The 22,557-nt window shown below is 38.2% G+C and overlaps 1 protein-coding gene and 1 long non-coding RNA gene across 4 annotated transcripts; both read right to left on the bottom strand.

Moving 5' to 3' along the window:
- Positions 1-1,039: 1,039 nt before the first annotated feature.
- Positions 1,040-7,581, bottom strand: LOC106443966. Of its 3 annotated transcripts, none has more exons than XR_007327754.1 (4): positions 3,721-7,581; positions 3,485-3,622; positions 3,125-3,340; positions 1,040-2,949 (listed from the first exon to the last, which is right to left on the bottom strand). It is a non-coding gene; the product is annotated as an uncharacterized LOC106443966 (long non-coding RNA). The 3 variants fall into 3 exon arrangements; XR_001288130.3 differs by having other exon boundaries at positions 3,557-3,622; positions 3,721-7,566; XR_002661518.2 differs by having other exon boundaries at positions 3,485-7,566.
- A 7,364-nt stretch (positions 7,582-14,945) lies between these two features.
- On the bottom strand, positions 14,946-17,273 carry LOC106436379 (cyclin-dependent kinase inhibitor 3-like). The gene is made up of 2 exons (XM_022711089.2): positions 16,176-17,273; positions 14,946-15,654 (listed from the first exon to the last, which is right to left on the bottom strand). Exons 1-2 carry the CDS (start codon positions 16,295-16,297, stop codon positions 15,102-15,104), a joined length of 675 nt encoding a protein of 224 aa, XP_022566810.1. The 5' UTR covers positions 16,298-17,273; the 3' UTR covers positions 14,946-15,101.
- Between the last annotated feature and the right edge of the window lie 5,284 nt (positions 17,274-22,557).

Genomic DNA, 22,557 nt, shown 5'->3' with positions numbered 1-22,557 from the left:
CCAAACAGTGAGAACTGAGAATTTAATCATACTAGGGATTGTCACCCTGCGCACACGCGGGGTCCGTGCATTGTATTACCATTTTGTTAGTGGTTAATAATTTTGGGTTTGATTTATCAAAAAAATAATTTTTGGTTTGAGTTGGATCATAATTTGATTCATGTCTATTCAAGCGTAGTTGGTCGTTAATATTAGCCAGCTTCCTCTTTTCTTTGGCCATTTTCAATATTATGCATGTAAAGATGTACATCGTTTTATTAAGTAAAGAATATTTTATTTAATCTGGCTTACTTTTATTCTGTTTTTGAACGCTAGACTGTTTACTTTTATTTTGTTTTGAACACCATTTAACCCGACCTTGAGAACGCTTTTATTTATCACTTGCATGAGTCATGACCATTGGTTTTGTATAACGAAAGTGATCGCAAATGGTGCAACTTTGTCAGCCTTCTCTCTACCGCAACACCTATTGAAATTCCAACTTCCTGCATTTCTCGACTCTTTGAAAGGCTTGGGTGGAGATTTCAGAGTGATAGAATGTCCAGCGTCGCCTTCTTTTGAAGGTTCCAACGGTTTTGGACAGTGCAGGATTTTTCATAAATAGAAAATTATGACTTGGAGGCAGCAAGATGGTTTGAGGATTCTGTTGCTGAGGGCCAATCTTGAACTGTTCAGGGCCGGAGGAGAGGGTACAAGCGGTGCGACCCCCGGACCCAAGCCCATGTCCCCCGTATATTAATAGTTAAAGGGTCCAATTTTTTAAAAAAATCTATATTTTTATATAAAAAAATTATAAATATAATAAATAAAATTGAAAAGGGCCCAAAAATATTTGATATGCATATAGTTTTATTTTCATCACAAAATATACAAAAATATTACTGATTAAATTTTAAAAATATTTTAAACATTATCTGAATATAAATCTTAGAAAGCTAAAAAAAAATTTTTTTGCCCTAGATCCATAACAATGTTAAGCCGGTCCTGGAACTGTTGTCACTGCTTAAACCAAGGAATGATGAGAAACAAAAACAGCAGAGAAAAAAAAAGAGATTCTTTATTTATGTTATCTACAAGTTTACATACAGAACATATGAGCTTACATGGGACTAAACCAGATTATAAACGGGTTGTGAAATGGTGTTTCGGTTGATTTCTTTTTGGGCAATCAAACTGTCATGACCCAAACCCAGGCCCATCTGACATTCAACGAGGTCCAAAGTCATTTCAAGAGGCCCAAGGTATTTTTCTTTAAATACCCATCATCCCCACCTTGTTTTGTCAGAAACATCAAAAAAAAATAGAAAGAAGAAGAAAGAGTAGAGAAAGAATTAAGAGAATGAAGAATTTTTGCAGAATTTGAGCTGCCTGAGATCGTCGCCGGAGCTACCTAACCGACGGACCGTGCCAGCCTCCTCCCCACCGTGAACCGCAGCTCAAGGTAACCGGAAAACGCATGCACTTAAGTTTTATTTCGACCATTTTAGTAAATCGATCATAACTTTTTAACCGTTGGGAATTTCGTGCATGCAAGACCACCATCATGTTCCTCTCATCGAGACGAAGCCGTAGCCACCAACCACGCCGCAATCGGAGCCCGGACAAAGCCGCTAGAGCCTCCCGAAGTTTCGCTTCTGCGCGGGCATGAAACGCACGCGCCGTCGCAGTCCGCTGGAGCCGCCGCGCATTCCGGCCACTCGCCGCCGTCGCCGACCACCGTTCGCCGAAGCCGCCGTGACCGGCCACCTTCCGTTCGCCGCCGAGAAGCTGCCACCGCGTCGCCGCCTCTCCGCCGCCGCCGCCGCCTCTCCGCCGCCGCCGCCGCCGTTGATTTACCGGTAAGCCGCCGCCACCCTCCGCCGTCGCCGCCGGTGACTATTGCCGGTGATTCGCCGGCGACTCGCCAACTCGGCCGAGTCGACCCGGTGAGTCAGCTCGGTGACTCGGTCAACCGGTTGGTTTGACTGGTTTAAATTGATTTAGGGTTGGTTAGCTTAAACCGCCGGTTAAAATCAATTGGATTTCGATTAGGATAAACCGGTTGGTTTAAAACAATTCCAACCGCCGGGTGCAGAGACGGACTTCTATATGCCGGATTGTATGGGGTAGTCGACCGGTTGAGCTGTAGCCTGGGAGTGTCGATAAATCGTCTACGGGCGGTGTCCGAGCACTATCTCGAGCTGTGTTATGTTTTTGGCCTGTTAGTGGGCGGCGAGTGCGCGCCTCGCTAGGATCATTGCTTGTTGCTTGGGTACGTTAGGTGCCATGTTTGATGTGTATTAGAATTAAATTATATTTATTCGGAGTGTTATGTCCGGGTCCATGGACTTCGGGGTAGCATCCCATACCTCATTGGGCGATTCCCCTGTCGCTCACCCCTCACTCTTCCCCTTTTCAGGTGAGACCGACGAGCATGAGTGATTATCAGACTAGTGCTATTGGGCTTTTGGGCTTCTATCGCTTTTATCGCTATCGGACCTTTAGGCCTTTGGACTTTTATCGTTTATGTTATTTTCTATTTTAGATTTTCGGATTTATGTTGTCGTTTATTTCGGACTTATGTTATTACCGGTATTTGCGGTTTGGATCTTACGGTATTGTATTTAATCCGATATTATTATATGGAGTTTATTATTATTTCAGTATTTATTATTATGTTATTTTTCGCATTTATATTATTTCGAGAAATTCGGGTGTTACACAAACCATCTCTACTTTGGAACCCAAGCACCAAAGCACACCACACACTCCAAACCCAGCGTCAGATAATCCAAGACTCTGACCTCCTCAAGGATCAAACCACCAAGAAGAATTATCAATCTCAAACATGTTCAACAAAGAGAGGACAGTAGAGATATTTGTGAGGTGGCATTCATTCTTCTTTCAAGTGTTCAGCTCCTTCTCCTCTCAGTTGTCTTCCTCTGCATGTCTGCAACCAGTTGCTACATACTGAAATGATAAATGTTTCAAATATTTTTTATATGAAAAATAAAACAAATACTTTATCTTCTCATTTTAAAACCTTGCTCTTGTTGTTTTGAATTCAGCAAAAATTGCTAACTGAATCTTATGGCAGTTTATATAGTTCTGCAGAATAATTAAATTCAGAAAACATGTTGCTTACCATAAATAAGAGACGGACGAGGTAGTCCAAGTGGCAGGACGGGCCTGTGGTGGCAACCACCATCCGGGTTCGATTCCCCCCCATGCGGAAACTACCCTGCTTCTTCTGGACACCAAAGCGGTACTGGGTTCGATCCAGCCCAGGTAAAGCCCTCCCGGGTGAAGTGGACCGCTGTCTGACCGGACTCAGGGGAATGACCCGCGAAGCGGGGAACCCCTGGATTATCAAAAAAAAAATAATAATAAATAAGAGAGTTGAACAACAATCAATACCTGCTGCAGAAATGTATCGAGATCACCCGAAAGCAATATTCCACATGTAAGCATAAGTTTAGTACTGAGACCATAAGAAGACGCTCACCAATAACAATTAATTATAGAGTGCCAGATATATGTTTAGATGGTAGAGCTCGAAAAGGAGGTGAAGAATTACCAAACTTGTGATCTTCGAAGTTACTTCGAAAATCAGACATAAGGAAAAATCAATTCGGCCTTTCCACTGACAAATAACATCCCGAAATAGAAAATTAAGATCCCCAAGGATTCAGAATGGAATCATTAATTCGGCAGAGAGGAGGATACATATTTCATGATTACCTCTCAAAAAACCTTTATTCGGGACGGTCGAAATTTTTGCAGGCAAAAAACTTTGAGCATCATCCTCTTCATTATTTTGTACCAGGGGAGGACCCAGGAATAAATTAATAAAAGTGTCATTGAAGGGGTGTCCAACCCTGGTTTTTGGGGAAGGGGGTGGGGCATACACATTACTTTACCGACTGAGCTAACGATATTTATAGTTTAGTATACAAAACTAACATATTATCCGGTTTTTGTGGTGTCAAGTGACTCCACACCGGTCTGCAATATGATAGTACTACAGGCGGGTGAATAAATAAATGAATAATGTACAAATTATATAAATTTGAAATTGTACTTATAAATATACTGTATTTGTTTTGTTTTTTAGATATTATATGTATAGTTCACCATTGAAAGATACAATAATTATTTTACATATTTTCAATATTTTATCTTATTTCTGATTGTAAATATATATATTTAAGAGAACTCTGATTTGTGATCCAAGTCTTTATGTGTAAGGGCATCTTTTGTCTTAAGCCACCTGAACATCCTCTTATGACACATCAACCCATGAATTAAGACATAGGACACCCTGAAGTGATTGAGGGAATTGTGATTTGGGACTGAAATTAAATACATTTATCTCAAAATTTTTACTAAAAAAAATCATGATCCAAATCGGTGGTAAAAGGCGTTCTATAATCTTTTTATTGAAAGCATAAATTCTGAAAAACATGGTTGGTTAAAAGGTTGTGTGGAAATCATTAGTTCTTGAATCACCAGAAAAGGTTAAAGTCTTTGAGGGATTTGCTATATGCCACGTCACTTTGTTTGACAGATTGACAGTAGAATCATTTGTCACTACACTGCGAAGACTAATGTCCCTTAAGATTCTTACTTACTTGGGCTTCTTTAGGGATTTGGGATCACATCCCTGTGAAACTTCATAGGTTAACGTCAGTCTAGTAATTGAATCTGAGCAATAAGTTTCTGTTTCGATCAATTACTACACAAGTTTTCTACAATGGTAAAGCTTGAAACTTTCAGATTCGATCTTAACTTCTTCAATGGCATGTTACCTAGCTGCTGTGATTCTCAGTGAAAGTTCCTTATATGGAACGATAAGTTCGATGATAATTTTGTGTTTTCAGAATCACCATCTTCTTTGATATAGATTCTTAAACTTGCTTATAAACTTACTGCGCCATCTCTCTTGGATGGTCTTGGTTTCTAGTAGTATGCATGTGCTACATGCGGGGTGGTTTACTCTTTGTGCTATTCACATAAGTTATTTAAAGAGGTGGCTTGGTTTATTGAAATGTATGTGTTGTATTTGTTATCATTGCTTTAGCGAGTGTATGGTAATAATTTGGTGTTTTTTTTTAAGGTGTAGGTTTTTTCCATGATGGATATTTGTTTGGGTTTAAGTGAAAAGCTTGAGTTTATTAATATATATTGCGTATACATTTTCTTGGCGTAATATATATGTATGAGAAAAATGAGTGGTTAAACGTAAACGTAGAGAAGTAAAAAATTTATATATTGTGTCCAACAGAAACCCACAAAAATTGTTATTGCTAAAGTACATGAAAACAGATGAGATATGATGTTTTATTTTTAGGAATTAGAAGTGATTCACCATATATAAAATAAAGTATATTATTTTTCATTTGGTTATACAAATAGCACTGTTTCTAAGTTTCCAGCGACAAATATTTTGTCATGAGATTGCAATACCTTATTAGAGAAGCAAGTGGATGGATGGTCAATGATTTGACTGTCATATGCGTGTAGCCTCGTGTGTCTTTAGCAGCTTCGGTGAAATGGGCATGATTGCATTAGATGGCGTGTGGTGGTTCTTGATAACTGTGCTACTCTTGAGAAGATATCACCTTGGAGGTCTTGAGGGAGGGCTTCGAGTTTTCATAGGGGTTGATCTCCGTGCATTATGTGAAAAATCTTTTTGGAAGAATTGTGTTTTTATTTTAGCTAAAGGGTTCGATTTATATAGTCGAGGAATATGCAATTAAATTTAACATTTCAACTCATGCGTGGTAGTCTTTTTAACTGAGATTATTTTAACTGGGAAGAGCAGAAGATCGCAAGAGAGAAGATAGAAGGAGAGTATAAAGACATCTGCTGGTTGAAGGAGAGACGCAGCGGCCAAAGACCAGAAACTGGCTGATCAATGGACCTCTACCATATCAGACTCACCGAGTTTCTGGAACAGCACATGGTTGCAGGCAGAGGGGCTATTAGACCGACCTGAACACTGATCCAAACCATGAAAATACCTTCTAAGATGTCTTCTTGTCTTTGTTGTGTCGACATGTAATGTAAGTTTTTTTGTTTTGGGCTGATTGTATGATTTAATAACTCCAACGTTAATTAGACTTTTGGATTCTCTAACTTTGCTTTTATGGTATGTGTTGGTTTCTCTTTAATCATGTATTGTATCTATAGTTCCACCATTTGAATTGATTGAAGTTTACAAACGTAGAAAAAAATAAAACAAAGAGAACTTGAAACACAATGCTACATAATAATTAAAGAGAGAAAGATGTGTTATTATTCACTCACACGGCAGCTGAACTAAATAAGAAGAACATAAATCTTTGAAAATGTCTTTGACCAGAATTTCAAAATACATAAGAACAAAAAAAAACCTTGGTACACATTGGAAGACAAAGGTTCGTGATATCTTAGCTCAAATTGTTAGCAATCTCAGAGAAAATGTGCTTCCACCACTGATCACGATGTTATACCGTACACATCCTTTCTGATGTCTACATTACATTTCATTAAGGAGTTATAATTTGTTTCATGGATGCCAGTATTCTCCATACGAATCATAGATGGCTGGTAAATAACCTTGGTCCTCAGGACAACGAAACCGCTCAGAACCAATTGTCATCACTTGCCCATCAGGTAGCTCGCAGTTCTTCTCAACAGCTTAGCTAGGTCCCATGAACGTGATGCCACACCACAGTACTTGCACTACACTTACGAAGAAAGTCTTCATATGATCTTACATATTAAAAGCTACTGACATTCATACAACAACCACTTTAGTTAAAAACAAAAAACATATGTTGAAAAAATTACGGTGAATCTCTATCTCTAAACCCTAATGCATACCACTTCCAATGTCATTAGCTCATCAAGGAGAGGACTCAAAACTTATATTCACAAAAAGGGTCATACTTTCACCAACTTAGATATTAAATATGATACACATTGATAACCTCTGCAATGTGGTACACATGAGACATACAACAATAACTCTGAAATGTCTAATCTAACACCACAAATAGTCCGAGAGTGAGCAGTAATAACACAGCAGTATACCAGAAGAGAGTAAAGTCGAATATAAAATGAAACCAACACTACAAGAAAACAGCGACATACCGAGGGAAAAAAATTGTCGGTATATCGTCAGAATAACGTTATTCCGACGACATACCGACGAAACAAGTCCTTGGAAATAACTCCTCGGAAATTCATTTTCCTCGGAAATCCCTCGGAAATTTCCGACGGAATTCCGAGGAAATGAATTTCCGAGGAAACTCCGAGGACCACCAGTTCGTCGGAAAGGTCCTCGAAATATACCGAGGGAGAACTTCCTCGGGATATTTCGATGGACTTTCCGATGGTCCAATCCTCGGAAGTTCCGACGAAATGTTCCTCGGAATTTTCATCGGGAATTTCCGAGGAATGGAGCTCTCGGAAAATTTCGAGGAAGGAGTCCCTCAGTATGTTTCGATGGACTTTCCGATGGTCCAATCCTCGGAATTTTCATCGGGAATTTCCGAGGAACGGAGCCCTCGGAAAATTCCGAGGAAGGAGTCCCTCGGTATATTCCGACGACTTATTCCGAGGAACTGTTCGTCGGAAATTTCCGAGGGTTCATTTCCTCGGAATTTCCAAAAAAATAATTTTTTTTAAAAAAATAAAATTTTTGAAATTTAAATTTGAAAATATAAAATTAAAATTAAAATTGAAAACAGATAATATTCAAAGTTGTACAAATAAAAATAAAACATTCCGAGTTTTTGAAAAAAAAAAAAACTACGGGTCTTGCACGTTCGGGAACACCTCGTTCGAGTACATCCTCTGCATCATCTCCATCATTTGCTGGTTCAGCCTCTTCTATGCCTCATAGCCCGCCTGTTGAGCCGCCATCTGGGTCTCCAACAAAGATATGCGATCATCCTTGTCATTCAACTGAGCCGTAAGTACTTCTGGATCAACAAAGGGCGGTGGTGCAGAAGAAGGAGGAACCGATCGGGGGCGACGACCCAAACCGACCAAACGTCCCTTCTTCTTTGGAACCAACTGAAATAGAAAATAGCCAAATTTAAATAATATAAAAAGATGATAAAATAAAAATCAAGAAATAAATGAATTGAACTTTAAAAAAAGAACTTACCGATTCAACGATTTCGTTGATTCGAAACCGGGACAAGTTGGTCGAAGCCATCAAATCGTCATCCTCGGTTTGAAGCTGAGACACTTCGTCTTGCACCTGAATTTGGACCAGGGTGACCACTTCTCTCACAAGACCATCATCAATCTGGCCGGTCTTCTTGTTGGTATACGCCCTCTTCATTAGGGCGAGATCATCAACCGGCTCGCCATCATTTTCTTCCGTCTTGAAAAAAACATAAATTAAACAAACATTAGAAATTAGAAGAAATGCACAAAAAAATAAAATTTCAAAACTTAAATAATTGAAGAAAAAGCGGCTGAACTTACCATGCGATCCCCCAGAGTGGCAATAGATTGAGCACCCAAGTTATGCTTGAAGACGTCATTCCCTTTACGGTCGCTCCTGCGGTTGGTGGAGTTGGTGGAAGAAGTTTCTTTCGTCTCTTCCTTATCCCAATGCACACACAACTCCGTCCAGACCGTGTTGTTCATCGACTTTGGGACCTTTTAATAAAAAAAAAAGAAAATAGTTTAATAAATTAAAAAAATAGTTCAATAAATTAAAAACAACCTTGTTGATTTCCCACTTCTTCTTCCACTCGTGGATCTGCTTTCCATAGTTGTCCATAACTTTATGGACGAAGTGGTGATAGATAAAGAGCGTATCATCGGAGTTCCAGTTGAATTCTTGCTGGAAAAAAAACACCATTAGTAGAAAATTTATACTAAAGATTAAAAATACAAGTAAAAAATTAGAATACTTACCACAAACTGACGAAACCACAGATGCTGCTTGTCGGTAGGGAAGTCAGTGAAAGTCGGATGTCCCTTGTCGAGGGCCGAGTACATCATACGGTTGATCCATGCGCTGATCTCGTTCCCGGATCGGTTGAACCTAATAAAAAGAACAAATTATTAATAATGAATCAAATTTTAATGAAAAAAAATACGTTTAATTACCATGTTTGACCCCGTCCATGTGGATACGGAGTGAGATAGGGAAGATGGTCACGACCGGGCTGTCGAACCAACTCCGCAACACTCATCACTCCCGGAGGACCCGGAGGAGCAGGAGCGTGTGCAGCAGCGGGAGCGAGAGCAGCAGGAGCGGGAAATGGAGAGGGAGATGTATGGTAGGAGCTGTGGGGCGAAGCAGAATCCTGAATCTGGCTGGAATCCCGAGACTGGCTCCCCGTACCACCACGACCACGACGTTGTCGAGGCCGGGTCTGATCATCATTAGACCTGTAAATTAAAAAAAACATATTTAAAAATTAGTTCTAATAATTTTAATAAATAAAAAAACATATTTAAAAAATAGTTTTTAATCACAAAAATATAAATAGTTTAATAATTACAAAAAATAGTTTTAATAAATAAAAAATAGTTTAATAATTACAAAAAATAGTTTTAATAAATAAAAAAATAGTTTAATAATTACAAAAAATAGTTTTAATAATATTAAAAATGTTTAATAAATATAGAAATTTATTTTATATATATATATATATATATATATTTTATTTTTTTTTTAAAATCCCAAATAATAGTTTTTAATCACAAAAAAGTTTTATAGATATTAAAAATGTTTATTAAATATATAAATGATTTTATAATGCAAAAAATAGATTTTATATAAAAAAAACGTTTTCATATTATATGTATAATTATCAATTAGATTTTTATAACCACAAAATTAATAAAAACTAAAAAAAAAATTCCAAATCAAGTGAATACCATAATCAAACTCGATTTTACACAATCCTACCATTCACCCTAACAAAAATCTATAAATATCATTCCAAAATCATCAAATCTACTTAAAAACCTAACAAATCTAACCTAAGAGAGTGGGATAGGGTTCATACATGATCAGTGACTGAAATTGAGGAGGATTAGGGCGGAAATCGCGAGAGAGAAGAGAGAGGTCGGCGGAAATCGCAAGAAAGAAGGAGAGCTTCGGCGGAGAGGAAGAGAGAAATGGGGAAGAAGATCTGGTTCGACCTAATAAAATGAGGCGTCCGACGGAAAATTTCCGTCGGAATTTCCTCGGAATAATTAGATATTTCCGTCGGAATTTCCTCGGAAATCATTAATTCAATTTTCGCGAAATATTTGGCGGCTTGGTTTACCCGGTTAAAAACCCCTAGTTCCTCAGAATTTCCTCGGAATATTCCGAGGGAATTCCGAGGAAACCCTTATCTTCCTCGGAATTCCGTCGGAATATTCCGAGGAAAAAGGGTTTGGGGTTTCAAAACATCGATTTTTTTTGCCATATTTCATTTTTTTTTTTGCCGTATTTCATTTCTTATACAATTGTAATGCATACCATTGAGGATTCTTTGTATAGATGATCATAAACCATGAAATAACAAAATTTCAAAAATAATTGTAAGTATTCCTTTTACTGTTTATTAAAGTGTATAAGTGTTTCTCTTATGTTGTGTGGTTTTCGTTCATGCAATCGTAAAAGTGTTTGTTATTGGGTAAAACACCAAAGTTTGGCTTCATAATCTGGTTAAGACACTTAATGAAGGTTATATACGTGTTATTCAATCCGCAAAACGTTGTTTTCGGTTAAAAACCCTAGTTCCTCGGAATTTCCTCGGAATATTCCGAGGGAATTCCGAGGAAACCCTTATCTTCCTCGGAATTCCGTCGGAATATTCCGAGGAAATTCCGAGGAAAAAGACTCTATAATCAAATCCCTAAATCGACAAGGTCTATTCCGAGGAAATTCAGAGCAAAACCTATCTTCCCTCGGAATTTCCTCGGTATTTCTATTAAAAAAAAAAAGTCGATGCTAGTCTGTTTCCGAGTCATCATCACCAGATGAATCTGAATCTGGATTTTGGTGAAACTCTCCAATCACTGATTCATCCTCTACGTGAACGACGGCTTCCTCTCCGAAGTCGGTTAAATCGACTACAAGGCCAACTCCAGCTAAATCTTCTGCTGCACTTAAGTTGCCGGATGTGCTTGGTTGTAGTGGGTCTTCAGGCTCAGAACTTCCCTGAACTCAGCCTCTCGGGTTGAGTCTTGTAACAGTAACCCATGGATCATCTCTGTTCCTTACCCGGGGGTACTTGATATAACAAACCTGTAACATTTAAAAAATTATTAGTAAAATTATAAATTAATACACATGATGATGAATCATTCTGAATAATTAACATTTAATTACCTGATCGGCCTGATAAGCAAGAATAAAAGGATCATAATATTGCAGCTTTCGCCTCGAATTTACTGATATAACACCAAATGCATCTGTTCTCACACCTCGATCTAGAGTGTTGTCGTGCCAATCACAATAGAAAACAGTACAACGCAATCCAACCATGCCCAAATACTTGATTTCCAAAATCTCATGTATGTGTCTGTAGTATACATCATCTCCTGATGCAGAACAAACGCCAACATCATAAGTCGTACTCGAACGTCTCCTCTTCTGAGTTGTGAATGCATATCCTCGAGTACAAAATCTCGGATATGACTTCACAACAAAGTTTGGTCCAACGACCATCTCGCGTATCCAATCGTCAAATGTTTCACCTCTGGCCAAACCAGCAGACACCTATTAATAGCACATATATATGTTATATCAATAAATGTGAATTAGTATAAATATGTGATAAATAATATTTTAATTTGTTTAAAGCACTCACATAAGTAAACATTCATCCAACAAATTCTCTCTGCTTCATTTCTTCTAGTTCGTCCTCTGTGGCGTATCTATATTCGAACCGTTTTTCTGCCATGAAAATCATGTACATATGATGACAATAATGTAATTAATTAAGATTTAAATTTCAACTTGTTAAAATAAAAAATTGTAAGCTAATTTATTTACCTCTCATATTGAAGAACATCTTCGCAGTTGGTGAGCAAATATGTTTAAAAATTACTGTGCTCCTTCTCAGTAAGTCGACGGTCCTTTGGTTTTCCGCTAAGTCGTCCAACGTCTGTGAAAATGTCTGGAACCGTAACATGATATGTTGCCCGTTCGTCTCTATCATCATGCCGAGCAGGTCTTCTGTTTTTGGTCTGAACTTCTGCTGGAAAGTAGTACTCGGCAAAGTTTGAAGTTTCTTCATTGATCATCTGTGTGACTATAGAACCTTCCACCCTACTTAAATTTTTCACCATCTTCTTCAAATGGAACATATACCGCTCATACAGATACATCCATCTATATTGCGCAGGACCACTAAGTTCCAATTCTCTTGCCAGGTGAATAACAAGATGCTCCATAACATCAAAAAATGAGGGAGGAAATATCTTCTCAAGGTTGCACTGAATCACGGCTATGTTAGTCTTCAAATTTTCAATACCTTCAAGAGTCACTGATCTCGTGCATAAATCGCGGAAGAAACCACTTATCTCTGCAATTGCTTCATGAACATTTCGTGGTAATAGTTCCTTGAAGGCAAACGGAAGAAGGCGCTGCATCATTACATGGCAATCGTGGATTTTCAAGCCAATAAACTTTCCTTCCTTTCTGTCGATACAGTTACGCAAATTAGATGCGTAACCGTCAGAAAATTCCACATCGTTTGAAATCCAATCAAAGAACGCATCTTTTCCCTCTGCATCAAGTCGGTATATGGGAAAAGGAGCCCTACCATTCTCATCAATATGAAGTTCTGAACGAGCACATATATCGACTAAATCCAGTCTTGACTTCAAATTATCCTTTGTTTTACCTTGAACATTAAGGATCGTGTTCATGAGATTGTCAAAAAAGTTCTTCTCAATATGCATGACATCTAAATTATGCCTTAGCAGATGATCCTCCCAGTATGGCAGATCCCAAAAAATATTTTTTTTGTGCCAGTTATGTAGGTCTCCAACAGCATCTACCGGAAAACGCTCATGTCCACCGACGTCTGGCGTCCTTTCTGCACCAAAATCTCTTAGTTGTGTCTTCAATTCTTTCCCACAAATTTCCGGAGGTGGACTGTCAAACACCCTCTTGTTCTTCGTAAACAAATTCCTACTCCTACGATATGGATGATCAGGTGGTAGGAATCTTCTGTGACAGTCAAACCAACACGTTTTCCTTCCGTGTTTTAGTTGGAAAGCATCAGTATTATCTTTACAATATGGACATGATAGCCTTCCATGCGTTGTCCATCCAGATAACATACCATATGCTGGAAAATCACTTATTGTTCACATTAGTACTGCCCGCATTTGAAAGTTTTCTTTACACGAAACATCGTATGTTTCAGCACCTTGAGTCCATAGTTGTTGCAACTCATATATTAGTGGCTGAAGAAACACATCAAGTGATCTCTTAGGATGCTCTGGTCCGGGAACGAAAATCGAGATAAACAAAAACTCACATCGCAACCACAAGTTTGGGGGTAAGTTGTATGGTGTAAGAATGACTGGCCATAGAGAATATTGTCTTCCACTCTTGCCAAACGGGCTGAAACCATCAGTACATAATCCAAGGTAGACATTTCTTTTCTCATACACTAAGTCGGGATACTTTGATTGGAAATGCTTCCACGCTTTTGCATCTGAAGGATGTCTGATCTCACCATCTGTTGAGTACTCCGCATGCCATCTCATTGGTTGCGCTGTGCGTTCAGACAGATACAACCTCTGCAACCTTTCCGTCAAAGGCAAATACCACATCCTTTTATATGGCACTGGAACTCTTCCACTCGTATCTTTATAACGAGGCTTCCCACAAAATTTGCATGTAACCCGCTGTTCATCCGCTCTCCAATAAATCATGCAGTTGTCGCTGCATACATCTATTACCTGATACGATAAACCAAGACCAGCTACGAGTTTTTGAACCTCGTAGTATGAACAAGGAGCCACATTATCCTCGGGTAGAATACCTTTTACAAAATCAGCAATCGCATCCACACAGTCTTCAGCCAAATTATAATCTGTTTTAATACCCATCAATCTTGTAGCAGATGATAAAGCTGAATGACCATCTCTGCAACCTTCGTACAATGGTTGCTTTCCAGCATCCAACATATCATAAAATCTCTTAGCTTGTGCATTGGGTAAATCTTCCCCTCTAAAATGATCATTTACCATCTGCTCAGTACCTACACCATAATCTACATTCATTCTAATTGGTTCTTCTAATCTAACCGCTGGATGAGGTTCGCTAGTACTACCATGTTCATAATCAGTTTCCCCATGATGATACCAAATTTTGTAACTTCGTGTAAACCCACTCAAATATAGATGAGTCCAAACATCCCACTCTTTAATAACCTTTCTATTTTTACAATTAGAGCAAGGACATCTTAACATACCTGTTTTTGCTTCCGGTTGTCGGTGAACTAACCCCATGAATTCGGTTATACCTCGTTGGTATTCCTCCGTAAGCAATCTCGTGTTCGGATCCAAATGAGGTCGATCGATCCAAGAACGAAAATAATTTGAAGAAGACATGTTTTTTATGAATCAAATTAGTGTGTAAAGAGAGTAAGAGGGAGGATGAAGATATGGAGTGAATGAAGAGGAAGAGGGGTGCTTGTATTTATAGTTGAAATCCTGCCGACAGATCGAGGAAATTCCGACGGAATTTCGACAGAATTCCAACGCCAACGGCTAGTTCGTCGGAATTTCCTCGGAATTTTTAAAATCCCCCAACGGCTCTCTAACGGCTATAATATTTCCTCGGAATTCATCGGTTTTTTCCGAGGAATACATTTTTCCTCGGTATTCCATAAGAATATTCCGACGGATTGATATTTCCTCGGAATTCCGTCGGTATATTCCGAGGAAATCAAATTTTGTGTTTTCTCGGAATATCCTCGGAAATTCCTCGGGATATTCCGAGGATTTCATTTTCCGTCGGAATGTCCGTCAGAATACCGCTGTTTTCTTGTAGTGCAATCAGGAAAACATGAGAAAGAAAAAACATGATTTGAGCAAACAACGAAAGTTTCAGAGAAGCCTAACGCTCTTCACAATTTGGGCAAAAGAATCTACGACACAAACCACAAGCTGGGGTCTTGATTCAAACTCAAACTAACATATTTAAATAAGACAAACAAAAAAACTAAGTGGGTTTCATCGAATTGGTAAGAAGATGAAAAGCTAGGGCACAAAATCACGAACCTTTGTCTCGATTCAAAATCAGGACTGTCTTCTCCACAAAAAGCTTCAGACTTTCCAAACCAATCATCTCCATTACAGCTCTGAGCTACATGAACTGAACCCGAACCGGAGCTAACCCAAACCTTCGAGCCATGCTCCTTAATTCTCATCAACGGCTGTTTCGGCTCCGTCAGCGCCGGGGGTTTCTTGAGGCGGCGGCTGCGGAGCTGAAGGTAGCAAGAAGAGTCTCCGGCTACAGCAGAATCAGAGGTGGAGGAATTGAGCCGCTTCAGAGCTAGGGTTTTAGCGGCCCTAGTGCAAACTCCCAGGGAAGTTGGCTCGGTGGGCTCCGTATCGTTGTTGGTAATCTTGATTTTTTCATGTATTTGCCCATTTTCGGACCTTGATTCTCGGATCTTTCTATAGATGAATCTCCACCGCCTGATCAAGAAATCACATTGAATATAGATCGTGTGTGAGAAAGTAATGGAGAGTTTAAGATGATAATTCGGTAACTGGTAACGTTTCCTACTCTAAGGAAGAAGATGGAAGAGCGATTTAGAAAACTTAATCGACATCGGTCCTGCAGAGGCAAAGAAAAAGAACACGGGATTTTTTTTTTTGATCAGAAAAAAGAACACGGGATTTATTCTAACTGAAGTATGAAGTAAACATGAAGCCCATAAAAACTAAAGCCCAATCGAAATACACACTGTTTAAATGAAACGCAAAGTTTCAAGGAAGAGAGACACGTGTCAACCTCTGGTGACAGTATTATCTTACGTGGCAAGAGGAGAAGAGAGTTACACTCTTTTTTATAGTATTAGATATATAGGATTAGACAGACAAGTTTCTGAACCGACTGGGGTGGATGTATGATAAACTTGGTAATAGTATTAAACCATATATATAGTGAGGGTGAAATCAGTCTAGTAATAGGAGGGTAATACCCATGAACTCACCAATCTTCTTGATGTTTCGTGAATCTCAGAAAAGGAGGAGCCAGCCGACAATCACCTGAGAGGACGGACGCAGAGATACTCAAAGGTTGCGTGGTCAACACCATGTTAAGCAGAAACTGCATCAGAGGCAGACTTTTTGAATAGACCGACCTAGGGTTTGGCAAAAGAGAAACTCAGATAGTGTGTATGAGATGTTGGATGCGAAGCTCAAACATCGCCTATTTATAGGATCCCGGTGTTTTATTGTTAGCAAACGTTTTGATAGTAAAGTAAATAGAGGAGATGAAGAGTTTGGGGGAGATGAAGAGTTTAATCGATAGGGGACACTGATTGCAGCAGTTCAGAGTGTAACGGCTCTTCATCGAGGGATAGATACTGATAGCAGCGTTCGGATAGCTAGGGTAAATCGTCGGAGGGGAGACTCGTTCTGACATAATCGTCTCCAACCTTAAAAGCTGAGTATTTATTATTCTGGGTTTTCAGGCCCACTTGTTACTTCATAGGATTTCATTTTAACCTAATGTGTGAAGCTAGTTTCCTAAAGGGCTCTTGAGCAAATGATAAAAGGACCCAACAAATAAAACACACTCTTCGTATTACGCATCTAGGCACAATATTAAGTTGTGGATCCCATAAAGAGAGAAAAGTGCTGATGTGGATAAGCTAGATGGAGAGAAAAGTGTGGCATTATATATATGATTTTTTAATTAAAATTTAAAGTTTTGTTAACATTTATAGTTTTATTAGTTTAATCTTTATAATGAAATGTAAAACTATTAATGTGAAATTAAAACTTTGAGTTTTGGATTGAAATTAAACAATTTATGGTGGTTTAGAGTTTAGATAGTTTAAAGTGTGGATAATATAGTTATTTTGGTACAAATATTCGAACCTGTTTCAGATACATTTGTTATTTAGATATTTTTAGGTTCCTGTTGCCCATGGGGACGGGGTAGCCCCGACTTCCATAGGTCCTTGGTTCGACCCTACATCAGAACTGAACTCATCCAAACTCAGAAAGACCCAAATCAAAACCCACACATAAATTTGTAATATTCAAGCGGGACTTAATTTCAAAACAGAAAAAACGATACCCGAAAAGAATAACTCATACCTAAATGGATAGTCAATGTCCATGCCTAACTGATTTGATAAACTAATAAAAAGAATATTTCTATGTATTTAGCTAAATTAAGTGAAACAGAATAGTAAAATGAAGTGAAAAATTAAGTGACAATAAATGTAATACATTTTTATTATTTTAATTTAAGTTATTATTTTATTCATAAAACATGTATTTGAATTATGTTTTTTGGCTACGTAATTTTCCACCGATTGAAACTAAAATAAAAAAAAAAGGTTTTAGTAAAACAAACTAAACCGAACATTTAACAATAAGTAAAACCCAGTTATTTTACATTTTTGATTTTATAATTGACACACAGTTAATATTGATTAACTAATAAAAAAAAATCTTCACTATTATTATTATGGTAATATAATTAATGATATGATGTACTGTTAAAGTAATATAATTAATGAAATTGTTAAAATGAGTGAAATAGAGAAAACAATTAATGTAATTATATTAACGAAATTACTAAAAACACACTATACTTCTTTTTTATATTATTATTCATGTTTCCAAACAATTCTCATTTATACTTCTATCCCTGTTTTCAAACAGCACCAAAATGTACTTCAGTTTTAATAATATAGATTCACTGAAAAAATGTGGCAAAAGCATGGCTAAAACTGTAGTTAACAAGATAGCAACTAAAATAACATGGCTAAGTAGTAGCTAAAAATGAAATTACGAAACTAAACGTGGCAAAATTGTGGTTAGATATATAGCCACGGTTTTTGTGTGGTTAAAGCGTAGCTAATTTAGTCACGTTTCATCCCCTTGCCGGATAGTGGCTATTTTAGCCATGGTTTAGCCCGACAATTAACTAAAACATGGCTAAACCATGATTTTTCCGTGGCTTTTTACTTGTTTGTGGTACGCCCCTTTTTGTGCATGTTGGTGATGCACCTTTCGTTTACAAGTGTTTATTTATTGGTTTATGCAATTCGTTTTATCTCCAACGTGTAAAATGGCCTCTTCTACGACCATGTCACGACTCTCCCATCTTACATCCTTTCTCTATCTTCCAGGTTTGTTTCCGCCTCCACACTCTGTTTACTCGTTTATCAAATCATATGGAGCAATAGTGGGGTGGAGTACACTGGATTTATCGATCTTGGGTATAAACTGAAATGTGTCGATGGGTATTTAATGGCACCTGAGTTTATGGTTTGTCTATTTATCACATTCAGTCCGGTTTTTGGTGCTGTGATTTTGTGTTTTCTTTGGTGGTATGATAAATGAAAACTAATTATTATGTCTTCTTTCATAAAATTGGTTCTGTAGAGTATTTATTTTCCGCTTTCTTTCCTCAATATTTCTCTTGTGTTGAGTGAATGAAATGAACAAGCATTGTTGGGATTGTAAAGATCTTCCTTCCCTTCTGGCTAATGTTTTTTTTTGACAACAATTATATTACTCAAACTTGAGGTGGTCTGGGTAACCATACTGGAATAGAACAATCAATATAAAAAACATTTCTATGAAAAGATCTCGCAGTCTTAGCTAAAGAGTCTCAAATTTCATTTTGTGCCTTTGGAATATGAGAAACCTTGAAGTATGGAAAGCATATTTGCAACGTTTTTATGGTCTCCAATTCCGTTGCAAAACTTGGCCAAACTTGAGGTCCATTTATCATCGCGATCAGATCCTTGAAATGAAATATGTCCCAAAGCTCTGACATGGCGAATTTTGTAGCATGCTCTCTATGCCCATTGCAGTGCTTCTACTTCCGAATGAAATGCAGTCTCTCGTCTCCTTAAGTTTCGCATTCCCATGAGCTGAATCTTTCCAAAACAATCCTTCCAAACCCATCCGCATGATATCACTCAAATTACCCTAAGGAGTGAATTACTCTCTCAAATAAAAGATTCGGATGTAGTACTAAGGAATAGAATCCACAGAGACTCTAGGATTACACAATAGATTATGGTTTTGGAATAAATCTAGATTAAATGGTTTATAAGTTTTAAAACAGTTAATGGAGTGGTGAGCAAGTGTATTGCTCGACTGATTTGTTTTGGGGTTGTTAACAGTTGGAAGAAATAGCTAGATTCAGGTATATTCTCAAGTATGATAAGTAAAACTTAATTTGGGTTTTTAGGGGTTTATTGATGTTAATCATTCTTGAATTCAAACTTTAGATATAATCAATCTGATTATCTAATATGGATCTCGGATTTCAACTCTCGTATGTTAATCACGAGAAAGTCTCGATCGATTATTCGTTACGAATATCGATCGATACACCTTTCAAAATATCGATCGACAGGGCTATCACTGCGTCGATCGATACTTCTTCCAGAGAGCTTTACGGACAGGTTTGATCTAAATTCTCTAACTCACTAGACCAACTCTCGTCTGTATCTAGTCAGTTAGATCATACTAGTTATTTTCAGGTATTGAGTAAAGCAATGGCTTGATCTCAATTAATCCTAGGATCTAAATTTAAAGGGTGATCAATCCTAAACTTAGCTTTAAGCATAATTAGATGAAAGAATTATATTTCTAAACACCCTAACAATTGTTGTTGTCAGTAATACATTTATCAACCTATTGAGAAACCTAAATCTAACAATAAGGATTACTCAAACATATTCATCGAACACATAGTTATGATGGTCTGAATAATACTAAAATAAAATGAATAAATAGAGTAAGCAACAAAATGAATAAAAGCAATAGAGTTCAAGATCTTCTCTATTTTGCAGTGTTGATCTATCTCTCCAATTCTAAGCTCTCCCCTTTCAATGGTGGCTTCTTGCTTCCTCCAAACTAGGTCTAAAAAGGTCTCTAGGCAAGTCTGCCTCTAAAATGATACAAAACCCTAATAAATAGCCTAACAGGCGGCCAGAGACTTAGAATGTAATTGTTGAAACTTTTGTGAAACTTTAATTCTGCTAATTTGTCATTAACTCCCGGGTGGCTTCCCCGTCGATCGATATGAAGAGCTCATCATCGATTGATATTCCTTGGTAACTATCGGTCGATATTCTGACAAATAATCGACCATCCAGCAAAGGTAAGAAAGTCTCCAAATAGCTCCAAATACATCATTTTCTTCCAGATAGTACCTGAACCTGTAATTACTCTAAATAGACTCTATATAGTAATAATATATCTTAAAACACTCATAAATCATGGTTAAAAATGGGTGAAATCCATGGTCTATCAACTCCCCTAGACTTACTCTTTTGCTTGTCCTCAAGCAAAACACAACAGAGCAGTCTCTCTCAGAGAGGTTTGAAAACATCAGGAACTCACATGATTTAAAACTTAGAATCATCACCTCTACAATATTGCAATCCATATCTAAAAAGTCCTAATTACAAAAGCACTTTATACAATATCCTAGCTTAACAACCAAATTCATCTAGCCAGCAACTTAAACAAATCTTGTCTGACATTCCCCTCTACCAACCTCATTTCTTTGCATAAATAAAAGTGTAGGCTTTACCTTGGGAGTATCGATCACAGGATGCAAGGATTCTCAAACAAGTATTTGGATCTGCAGGTAAAAGTTAGTTCTTATCTTTTCTCTCTACTAATTTCTCTCTTTAGTCAAAGTCTGTTTATTGCAGGTTGATTGACCAAGATTGGACATGCTTCCATGAATCAAGCCTTAATGGTGGTTTCCACCAAGTCCTGTTCACTTCTTTTTGACCTATATCCAAGAATTCATATGAATCGAACCTTGATGATTGCCGCAACCAAGTCCCGTTCGAATTCTTTTTGTTGGAGTCCTTATGAAGCAAGCCTTAATAGTTGTAGCCACCAAGTCCTGTTCGGATTTCACCTAACTAAAACCTATTTAATAATTTTTTTTTTAAATCTAGGCTCAAAATAGAGAGAGAAAAGGTGACACATCTACACAAGGCTTTACCTTCCAGACTTGTTTGAAGAATCCGATTCCATGTATACCAAGCCCCAAGACAAGCAGTTGTGTCAAGTTTAGTGTTGGAGGTCAGCTTTGGTTCCTTCAAACAATCTCAGCAAGTGTGGATAGGTTACAGGTTGATCCACTTTAGTATCTTTAGTACTATGTGCAATCAGAAAGTTTAAAATGGTGCTAAAAGAGTGGTTAGATAACAAGCAAAAATCTAATAAGATCATTATCCCCTTCTTGGCTCAATAAATACTTTTTGTTTTTGAAAATATAATTTAAAAATTCATGAATAAACTAATAGCACTAAGTACCTCCCCCAGACTTAAACTTCACTGTCCCCAGTGATATTCAGTCTAAGATTGGTTGGTTAGAAAATAAATAATAACTACTAAGTTAAAATGTTAGACAAGAGAAAAGAATGTTCGTACCCATCTGTCTCGAGTGTCGATTGATATATACAACTCTCGATCGATCGACATAAGCGCATTACTGTCGATCGACGTAAGGACCTCGTCGTCGATCGATAGCGCCTAAACAGAAATTTTTTGTGCTAGCTGCATTGTCAGTGTGTCTAACCCATAAAAATATGTCAGCTAGGTTAGCTCTGTTAGACAATCCAAACACATGCAAGGTCAGCAAAATAAATAAACTCCAATCATAACATAGAATAATAAGTTCGAATGTAAATCTTAATAGTACGAAGGTAAAAGAAAACATAAGTAGATAAGGATAGAGATATGAGGACTAGTCCTCATCAGTGGTGTCGTCGCTGGAGGTGCCTCTGCGCTAGCGTGATGGTCATGCTGCCAACGGTGAGCTGGCTCGCACACTCCTTCTGCTCGAACAGCGACATCTCGATACTCTGGCCCAGATGGCAGTGAGAGCATCGACTACGACGCGCTGGAAATCTCCCTCAGGGCGTGTAGACATGTCTGACATAGGCGGGAATGGCGGGAGTGCGGCCTCGGGCTGATGCGGCTGAGGTCCTCCAGGGCGCGGAGGAGGCGTGGGTCAGGGCGGAACTGAATGCTAGCGAGGCCGTGGTCGAAATCCGTGAGTGTAGGAAGTGGCAACCTCACCAAGTGCGTGTCGTTCTCGTCCCTGAAGCACCAGTCACGGTCTCCCTTGAGCCACTGAGTGCTCGTGAGATGTGATGCGTCCATGTAGACGATCCGGTCATCCATCTCAGCATCATCTAATGGAACTCCGCAGTGTATGAAAATCGGGGTAAGTAGGCTCCCGACCGTCTCCTTCTTCCTTCCCTGTGACTGAAACGACTTCATCTTAAGCTTGACCAGATGCTCAGCAAAGACGGCTCCAATGTTGGGCCACACGTCGTCCGCGGGCTCCTCTATATCCTCCATGTGAAC

Source organism: Brassica napus, chromosome C8 (genome assembly GCF_020379485.1).
Source record: "Brassica napus cultivar Da-Ae chromosome C8, Da-Ae, whole genome shotgun sequence".
NCBI lineage: Eukaryota > Viridiplantae > Streptophyta > Magnoliopsida > Brassicales > Brassicaceae > Brassica > Brassica napus.
This window is presented reverse-complemented; position numbering and strand designations above follow the sequence as displayed.

Bases quoted from the DNA above. Each gene is read 5' to 3' on its own strand.
- LOC106436379 (XM_022711089.2), bottom strand. From the start codon at position 16,297: ATGCAGTTTCTGCTTAACATGGTGTTGACCACGCAACCTTTGAGTATC. The intron at 15,655-16,175 runs GTGAGTTCATGG...TTTCTTGATCAG, and splicing joins ACGAAACATCAAGAAGATTG to GCGGTGGAGATTCATCTATA.